This window comes from Microtus ochrogaster, chromosome 5 (genome assembly GCF_000317375.1).
Source record: "Microtus ochrogaster isolate Prairie Vole_2 chromosome 5, MicOch1.0, whole genome shotgun sequence".
Taxonomy (NCBI): Eukaryota; Metazoa; Chordata; class Mammalia; order Rodentia; family Cricetidae; genus Microtus; species Microtus ochrogaster.
Window position 1 is genome coordinate 91,954,852 of NC_022012.1, and position 10,306 is coordinate 91,965,157.

At 49.0% G+C, this 10,306-nt stretch overlaps 1 protein-coding gene across 1 annotated transcript in view; it reads right to left on the reverse strand.

The window, feature by feature from the left end:
* Positions 1–7,309: 7,309 nt before the first annotated feature.
* Positions 7,310–10,306, reverse strand: part of Scn11a (sodium voltage-gated channel alpha subunit 11) — a 72,305-nt gene continuing 69,308 nt past the window's right edge. Inside the window, exon 26 of the mRNA XM_005348214.1 lies at positions 7,310–8,331. Within this exon, the coding sequence (XP_005348271.1) occupies positions 7,310–8,331 (1,022 nt within the window). The remainder of the gene's footprint in view (positions 8,332–10,306) is intronic.

Genomic DNA, 10,306 nt, shown 5'->3' on the forward strand with positions numbered 1-10,306 from the left:
CCAACTCTGGGTGGAGCCAGGGACTACGCAGCCAGCAGCTCTCGGGCAGCAAGTTGTGCAATCATGAGAGATGGCAGCATAATGGGTATAAAAGATGGAGGACTCCATCCCTGCTCCTGAACCACTCCTCCCCTGGAGTTCCCATATCCACAGCTTTAAGTCAGTATCCATCGCTGGGTACCACATTCTGGTACCTGTGCGATGAGGAGTTGGGCAAGGTGCCACCTGGCTTCTAAGAGTGGCATTCCCTAACGAGGGAGCTCTCCTAATTCTTACATTAATCCCCCCACCAACATGAAGAGCCTGTCTACTCTCTCAGAGAAGCATCTTCCTTTGCTCTGTTTTCCAGGTAGCTGGAAGGCATGGGGGCTTAGCAGCCATCCCTAGAACAGTAGCCAACTTTTCCCTCAGATTTTAACAAAATGAGAGATTCAGAGGCCTGGAGAGATGATCATTTAAGGCTAGATTTTAAAAATAGACTCCTTAAGTTGGGTGTGGCATGTAAGCTCAATGCTGGAACAGTGGGGACAGATGGATCCCAAAGGCAGGCTGGCCAACCAGTTCCAGCAAATGGTTCCAGGTCCAGCAAACAGATTCTGCCACAAAAAATAAGGCAGAGACCAATATAGGAAGATACCTACACACACACACACACACACACACACACACACACACACACACACACACACACCTTGAAGTTAGACTGCACATGTTTAAATAGTACAATCCAAAGCTGAGTGTGGCAGTACGCATTCATAATCCAGCTCTCAGGAGGCAGAGGACGTGTGAAATGGGGCCGTAGTGAAACCTCGTCCAAAAACAAACAAAAAATGTGCAATTTGACAGACTGGACATTTGTCTCTTTATATGTGACACTGCCACATATATGTGATTACCCACATCTCAGAAAGTTTCCCCATAGAACATTTTTGTTCCTCTCTTCAACCTGGCCCCCGCCAGGTCATGATTAGTTTGGTTTTTATCGTTCTAGATTAGTTTATATTTTCTAAAATATACTTACAAAGATGCCTCTTCATGACACCACTGTCTGGATGGCAGAGTCTATAGCAACAGAATTCTGTTGCCCGAGGCTATAGTTGTAACTCAGTGGGTAGTGTGCTTGCCTAACGGACATAACGCCCTGCATTCGTCCCTAGCATTGCACAAGCTGGGCGTGGTGGTGCACACCTGTAGGCTAGCACTTCTCTCCAGTGTGCACGCACATGCTTTTTACATGACTTTGTAGTCGGGCATCCTGTTTCAAAGAGAAGAAATGGATGACAAAGTTCCCAGGCGCTGAGAAGACACTGCACCCCGCCCCCTTCAGCTCCGCCCACTTCTTTCCTTTCTGTCTTCTCAAGATGGATAGCGTGAGATCCCAAGCCAGGTGTTTGGCCTGACATGGCCATGTGGCCGTGAATAAGTTTCTTACTGACTCTGCATGCCTCAGTTTCCTCGTCTAGATGAAGAAGGCTAAAAGCAATTTCTAATGGAGCTTCAGAGAAAAGCCAGTGAGGTGTCAGGTGGCATGATGACCTGGCCCAGAACAAGCTCTCAGTAAATGTTAGCTCTCTCTTCTCGCAGCTGCTTTGATTGCTCCTTGTGTGTGAGGGACAGGATTGCCCACTGAATGACCCCAGAGGTTCTATCCTGGTTGCCAAGCAACAGGCTACCTGAGCTCCATCTCTCCTCCGCCTCCATCAACAGGGAGAGTGTATGGGACTTGAACTTTTCCTAAGGCCTGGGGTGCTTGGGGACGACATCCCAGGACTCTTCCTGGTATGAGCTGGCCCTGAGCCTGGCTGTCTGTAAGGAAAGTGCTTACTCTTGCCCCACAAAGCACACAGACGGAAGGACATGGCTCTGGGTGCTTAGTGGGGGGCTGGAGAATTTCTCAAACATAGGAGAAAGATGGAGGCTCATCCTCCCCAGAGATCGCTCTACCGGGGCAAGCAGCAAGGTTAATGGAGAGACCTTAGTGGGGAACGGCTGGGTTGGGGAGACACCTCGGTCAATTAGAGTAAGGGCATGACCTGGTGCCTTGAATCAAACTGAATCAATTTGGGGATTTCTTCCTCTCTAATCATGAAAACAAAAGAAATGAAACAAAACCTGGATCTCCCTACTCTCGGTGCCTTGGTATCTTGTTCCTTCGTTTTCCCCCTTAGATATTTATTTATTATTTATTTAGTTAGTGTGTGTAGTGTCTGTACATGCTGTTGTACAAGGGTGCATGGGGATGCAGAGGTCAGAGGAGGGTTCAAGGAGCAAGAGTTTTGCTCTCTCACTCTGCCGGTTCCTTTTGACAGGGTCTCTCCCTAACCCTGGAGCTAGATCAGTGGCCAGCAAGCTTTTGGCGACTCTCCTGTTTCTGCCCCAGTGCTGGATTACAGGCAGGGGGGTCATTCCCAGCTTGTCTATAGGTGCTGGATTATAGGCGGGGGGCAGGGGGGTCATTCCCAGCTTGTCTATAGGTGCTGGATTATAGGCGGGGTGCCAATCCCAGCTTGTCTATAGACGCTGGATTACAGGCGGGGTGCCAATCCCAGCTTGTCTATAGGCGCTGGCGATCCAAACTCGGGGGCCCTCATTCATGTGCAGCAAGCACTCTTGGAACGGAGCCATCTCTCCAGCCCCATCTTGGGGGTTTATGCTGCCATCTCTCTTGCTACCAGTCCCCAACTCTGCGGGATCCCAGACCCCTCTTCTAAGGCAGCCAGCGGGTCCCAGCATCACGGTCACACTACATTGCCCCTGTGTCCTCCACGGCTCAAGGTTTCATCCCCACCAGGACCAGTGTCAAGCCCACCCTGTCCAGGTATTTTCTCTGCACTGCTCCAACGCCTTCAATGCTTCCTCGTTACCAACAGGGCCGTAGCTCACTCTAGCATTTGAGTGTCTCCATGAATAGTTTGTGTGTGTGTGTGTGTGTGTGTGTGTGTGTGTGTGTGTGTTTGTATACAAATGGACGTGTGGTGCACACAGATGTGTGTGCATAGATGCAGAGGTCAGATGTCAACTCAGGTCAGATGTCAAGTGGGGTGGCTGACAGTGGCTGACAGGTGAAGCCCAGGTATCCTGTGCCTGCTTCCCCAGCACAGGGGTTGCAAGCATGACATACCACACCCGGGTCTTTTCTCACGAGTTCTCAGGGTTGGATTTACATCCTTATTGTCGCAGCGAGAACACTGCTGACAGCTGTCTTCCCAACACAGCAGTTCCTTCCTGAGGTCCCGCTGCCTGTGTTTCACTTGCTACACTCCGCGTGCAGTCTGTTGGGCGATTCAAACTGCCTCATGGATCCTAGCTTCCACGGTGAGGCTGGGGCTGTCTCCTCCACTGCAAACACTGCCACGCCACCTAACTTGTCAAAATCCTACCCATCCATCAAGCTCACCCAGCTGTCACTCTCCCCTGAAGCCCTCCTCCATCCTCGTCCCGAGAGCAGAGCGGTGCTCGGGTTCCGTCATTTGTTATATTGTCCTGTTTTATCACCGTGCGAACACCTGGATGTTTCTCTTCCGAATTAGCATAGATGCTCTGGAGGTCAAGGGCCATTGGCTAGCAGCTGTTAAACAAGGTGTGCTGGGCTGGTCCTCAGGACATGACTATTGACAGGGGACAATGGGTAGGGGACTTCTAAGTCTGTGGAGTTTATTGGCACATTCAGTGTGTCCCCAGCCCGGGGGACAGATCAGCCTCTGGGGCTACACCTGTTTCCAGTACTGGGATTATAAGCACAACACCATCCGTGGTTTTATCACAAGGATTTTGGGGATTGAACTCAAGCCCTCACTCTAACTGACCAAGGTGTCTCCCCAACTCAGCTGTCCCCTCCGCCATAAAGTCCCTCTGCTACCCTGGTGCTTGCTCGGGGAGAGCCATCTCTGGGGAGGATGAGCCTGCAGCTTTCTCCAAGTCTTGGGGAATTCTCCATTTCCTGCCTTGGGTCTCCTCCCTCAGCCTTCTGGCTTTGGTGGTAGTACCAGGCTCTCCTGGATCACGGCAGAGCACTTAGGAAGAACCAGTTTGGTGTTTGCTGCCACCTAGTGAAGGAAGTGTAGTTCCGCCTCTGGCTGGAGCTGGTTTTACTTTCAGAGGCGGCTCTAGGAACCCATTCCTAGCTAGTACCCCTGTGTAAAGAAGATTGGAGCTTCTGCAGAGATGCGATCATATTCAGGACGAATGGTGCTTTGCAGGGCAACAGTCCATCCTGGCTGACTGTCCCACCTCCAGCAGAGAGGCATTCCCTAAGAAGAAAGCCCGCACGTTTAGAAAACTGGCTGTGTGGGGGAGGGGAAGGGGGGTGTTCAACTCTGAGCATGGGGGGGCGGGGGCATACATGAGCTCCTGGCCCTGGCCAAGACGCTGACTCCAATTGACAACTTGCAAAGGGAAAATTAGTTTATCCAATGGCATCTCACTGAGTATATAAACTACACTTAAGGGTAGGCCCCATGCTCAGCAATAAACACCCAACACAAAACAAACTCAGTGGTATTTTTATAGATTTTTCTTTGTATTATATTGCTTTATTGGGGCTTTTTTAATCTTACTGATCTTTTGCAGGTATATTTTTATATTGGCATATTATTTGTGTTTTAATCAATAAAGCTTGCTTGGAGATCTGTGCAAAGCAGCCACGCTAAGTCAGCTATCCAGGCCAGGCAATGGTGGCACACACCTGTAATCCCGGCAGCCACGCTAGTCAGCCATCCAGGCCAGGCAGCGGTTGCACACACCTGCAATCCCAGCAGCCACACTAGTTGCCATAGGGACTGAGCAGTGGTGGTGCATGCCTTTAATCCCTGCACTAGAGAGGAAGCTAAAACGTGAGACTGAGCTCTCACACTCTGTCTCATTCTGAGGATTCAAGGAGACAAGATCTTCATTCCGGTTTGAGGTAAAGATAAGAGCTAGTGTGTAGTGAAAGTTCATTTATATTTTAATCAATAAAGCTTGCCTGAAGATCAGAGAGTAAAACAGCCCCACTGGTCAGCCTTACAGACCAGGCAATGGTGACACCTTTAATCCCAGTAGCCACACTAGTTGCCATAGAAACTGGGTGGTAGTGGTGCATGCCTTTAATCCCAGCCCTAGAGAGGAATATAAGACGGGAGGAGACAGCTCTCAGACACAGTCTCATTCTGAGATTCCTGGAGGCAAGGATCGCCATTTCAGACTGAGGTTGAGGTAAGAGCCAGTGACTGGCTGCTTTGCTTTTTGGATCTTCAGGTTGAATCTCAATATTTGTCTCTGAGTTTTTATTATTCATGCTACATATTTTGGTTCCCAATTTGTGTCTTTATAGGTTCTCTGTATGTACATGTGTGCACACACATATGCATGAATGTGTCTTTATGGGTTCTCTGTATGTACGTGTGTGCACACACATATGCATGAATGTGTCTTTATGGGTTCTCTGTATGTACGTGTGTGCACACACATATGCATGAATGTGCCTGTGTCTCTTTCTCTCCATGTTCCATTTTTATTTTTTGTGGCTTTTTCTTTTTTTTATTCAATTCTCTTTCTTGCCTGTTTTCTAAAAGGAGAGAGAGAAAGGTGTGGGGTTGGATGGGCAAGAAGGTGGCGAGACAGGGAAGGGGAAACTGATCAGAATGTATTATATGAAAAATAATTCTTTTTAATTGAAAAGAGAAACCTTGGTAGGGATCTACAAGGTCCCACTCTCAGAGGTATTGTCTAATCTGCTCCATCATTTACCAACTTGGACCCTGTGGAGAACTCGACCATGACTTTAGTGACTGCCACAAGGTCTCTACAGTCCTGCATGGGAAGCCCCGGGACTCATCTCACGAGATTCCTGGTCCCATGAGCACCTCCTTCTTCTTCCTATCAGGATTCCAAGGCTTCAAGGTTCTTCTCTCTGTCGTGGTGATCAACACCATGACCAAAGACAACTTGAGGGAGTTCAGGGTCAGCTTCTGCCACCAGGTAACAGGCCATTACTGACGGAAGGCAAGGCAGGAACCCAGAGGCAGGAACTGAAGCAGAGATCACGGAAGAATGCTGTTCGCTGGCTTACCCTCTGGCTCACACTTGACTTTCTTTTTATACAGCCAGGTCCACCTGCCGCGGGTTGGGGCTTCCTGTAGTGGGCTGGGCCCTCCCGAATCAATCTTCATCAAGACATTTCCTCACAAACCTGGCCAAAGACCCTCTGACTAAGACAATTCTTCAATCTTCCCTCTTCCCAAGTTACTCTAGGTAACTATAAAACTAACTGGGACTCCCTGTCCCCGTGGGTGCTGGGAATACAGGGGGCTTGCCACCCCTGCACGACTGATAGTTCTAGCGGTGCCAGAGATCAAACTCGGGTCCTCATGACTGCCCAGCATCCAAGTTCCCAGCTGACCCATCCCTGGTCCTGGCTCTAACTCTGTAGGGACTTTCAGCAGAATCAGCCAGACTACTTTGTTGGTTCCATCGTGGCTGCAGCCAGTTCAGGCTAGCTCTTAAGCCTTTCAGACATGCATTTCTTCCCGGTTCCTCATCCAGTAACTTCTGTGTTTGTGTCTTGGAACGAGTCATGGTGGGAACATTCGCGTCACAGAAATCTGTGACTTCTGAAACACAGGCCGCTTCCTCGGGAACAGCGCACTGCTAACACCTCACTGGCAGATGCCTGGCTCCAGGCCATATTAAACCACAGTTCGCACAACCGACAACAAGAGGGACATTTCAGTCCACTGTCCCAAAGAAACGCAAGCTGGGCATTTTGTTTTCTATTTATTTGTTAAACGCCTGTGACAGAGATCAGAGCTTCTGAAGACGGTGCTAACTGGCATATCATGATCATGCTTCAGGTTTGAGCTATACACCCATTACTCCTAGTGCTGGTAGAGACAGCTGCGACAAGCTATTTGCTTATTGCAGGTTCTGACTTCTCACTTAGCATGCAAAAGAGACATGAAACATTAAACACGTTGGGAAGTGTGCCTAGAACACAGCCTGAGATTTTCATGAGATTTTCCTCCTTCTCATTCTTTTATATTTACATAATTTAGACTGTATTTCAAGCCTACCATTCCTATGGACATCCTTTGCTGCCCCTCCCGATGTTTTCATTAAATTAGTCCCAGTGGCTCACAGGTAACCTCATTGAAAAACCCTTCGAGCATCATTTTTAAATGAACTCTAATATATTACCTCTTTTAGCAGAGAAAAAAATTAAATGGCTTATTCAGTGAACCCACTGCTTGTTCGTACACCGAGCTATGGAGCTCGGGAGCTGGGGGGAGGAGGGCTGAGCTGTGAGACTGTGAGGTGGGGAGGGGGCGAGGGATCAGTCATAGTGAACCTTGACCTTGGACGTATCCAAGCTGGACAAGTCTCCATTGCACAATTTTTGGTGGGATGGGCTTGACCTGTCTTGCAGCTTCAACCTGACCACCTTCTGTATGTGTTTTCGGTAAGCCCTTTGGATGACAGCAGCACACAGCTCCTCCTCCTTCCTCTTGGTGGTGGTGACGATGGGCTCATACAACTTTCTGAAAGGATTGGCCTCCATAAACTTCTCCTCCATCATTGCTTTCATGGTATCTAAGCCACTGGAGTTCCCGAGGACCCGAGTGGTGAAGGCAAAGAGAACGTCCATGCAGTGGAGCCGATCGCCCGTCACCATGGGCAAGTCCATGACTAGAAACTGAAACTTGTTAGGCTTGGCCACCCGTAACGGCTCCGGCAGGGCATCCGCAAAGTCAGAGAGGGCCGAGTACTGGATGAACTGGGTTGCTTCTGGGTCAAACTTCTCCCAGATCTCATAGAAGATATCGAAGTCATCTTCACCCAGAGGGTCCTCGCTTTCCTCCGTGGCCGTATTGAAGTTCTCCAGGATCACGGCGATGTACATGTTGACCACGATGAGGAAGGAGATGATGATGTAACTGACGAAATAGATTATGGCTATCCGTGGCTGCTGGCAGTCTTGGGAGGAGTTGGAGCCTTTTGAAACCAGCATGGGGCCAAGGAGAGCATCCCAGCCAGCGGAAGTGGTCACCTGGAAGAGACAGAGCATGCTGCCCGAAAACGTTTCAAAGTTGAAGATGTCGTCGATCCCAGAGCCCCTTTCCACTTTGGAGAAACAGTTCATCCCGAAGATGGCGTAAATGAACATGACCAGAAAGAGCAGCAGACCGATGTTGAAGAGAGAGGGGAGAGACATCATCAGAGCAAAGAGGAGCGTCCTGATGCCGCGCGCCGCCCTAACCAGTCGGAGGATTCGGCCAATCCGCGCCAAGCGGACAATTCTGAAGAGCGTGGGTGGGAAAGGAATGTCGCTGTTCTCCAAGCCAGAAACCAGGGTACCTAGAGAGGGAAGACCAGTGAATTCCCAGGATGCGCTCCAGTTTGGAACCCAGCTAGATTTCCACCTCAGAATCCTACTGGGGCCAACATGTTATCCAGACTCTATCATTTATACACTAAACTAAGAAATGTCCACCTGTGCTTTAATCTGAAAAATAATCTCTAAGAGCGATACATTTTTAGATGGGACTTTTGATAGGGGATGGGATGCATATGGCATTGAAGGTAAGTAAGGAAACTATGGCAGCTTATAAAGGGTTATTATCTATGCTGAGTTTTCTTTTTAACTACCCATGGGGCAACGCCTACCATGGTTTTCCCTAGTTACTGAATGAGGATGGAAAACAGGCTTTTTTTTTTCTTCACACGTTGAGTCTTTGAGATTGCACAGAGACATTCCTACTGAAGTTTGGCTTAAGCCTTGATTGAGTTACAGGGGGAAATTGTGGGATCTGAAAGATCCAAGTTTCATAGCAGGGAACATGTGCTGATTCACCTGGGGTTCTAGTACAATCTTCTGCATGCAAGGACAGCCTAACTGCTGGGAGCAGGCTGCAGGGAGGTAGCAGCCCTGGGATGCTGCTCGCTGAGCTCTCCTGTTTGATGGTCTGCTCACCCCGAGGACCACTCATACGAGAAGTTGAGAGACATGTCCTCTGTTGTGGACACCCCAGAAATGGAATGAGTCCCAAACAGAGCTTTGCTCAAGCTGATGAATATTTGGGTCTAAAATGTCACCCTGTTCTCGCCGTGCCTGCTCAGCAGGCAAGAGCTAAGGGGCACTAAGGAGTTTACATTTTGGCCCAAATATTATAGAATGGCTGGAACATGCTTGCCTTGTGTAGACATGGTTTTCCCCTTGCTCTGAGGTCATTAGGGATCACGACAGTGAAATATTTCTGCCAGTCTCCTGATGACTACAGAGGACTCGCTGCTGTACCTCATCATCTGCACATATAAAGTACTATGCTGATTGAGCAGCTAATCCTAACAAGGGAAGAAGGTGCCAGCCCAGCCTCAAGGGCCCTTTGAGTAAAGCTTAAATACTTCCTGGACTAATCGGGCCTAAATGAATCTGTCCTTTCTCTGAGAAGTTTTTTGGTTTTTTGTGAACCACATGACTTGGTATTCAAACTCAAATGAGTGTGTCCTGCTCCTCAATCGGCTTGCTCCCTCCTAGAGAGAGGCTCACGTCTGCTTACTCTTACGTCTCTGTGAGCCGAGGAAGGAGTCTGGAGACTGTGGGGGCCAGATGTTGGCCGTGAACAGATAAGGTCCATGGACTCCTGCCCACACGAGGGAACTGATTTGGCTTGGTGTGAAGATTCTGTCCTCTGTGGGAGCAAAACTCCTAGTAGCATGTGTGACTTCAGTCCCTTAGGAGCTATTGGAAGGATCCCAGACATATTTCTAGAAGCTGCACAATGCCCAGCACGCCGTGAAAGGGACAAGAGAATGATGACCCCTGTGCATGTGGACAGAAGGGCTCATGCCACTCCCTTTGTGTATGTGTGCGGGGGACAGGGGTCAGGCTCGTGTGACCACCACTGTCTAACTTCTAATAATGTCAGTTCCATCAGAACCTGTGATTGGGACTGAATAATAAAGATCGTAAGTCCATTTTGCTGTCAACACCTGGGCCTGTTTAAACTATCTACATAAACCTCGCGACTTTGAACCCAGGCAGACCCCGACACAATCTGCATTATTTGGCAGCAAGAGAAACCAAGCACTCAGATCCAAGCCCTGTGATGCAGCCTTTTCAAAACAGGATTGAGGCACCATTTGTAAAATCAGTTCTCCTTGTCTTTGTGGCTTTCTGAACTATGAGGAAGCCTCGTGGGCCCTGCTACTTAAGGTAAAAGGTGAAATTAAGTCATATGTAGATCACGCCTAGAATCTGAGCACTTGGGAGGCTGGCGTAGGAGGGTTCAATGAGTTCGAGGCCAGCCTGAGCTATGTGATGAATTCCATG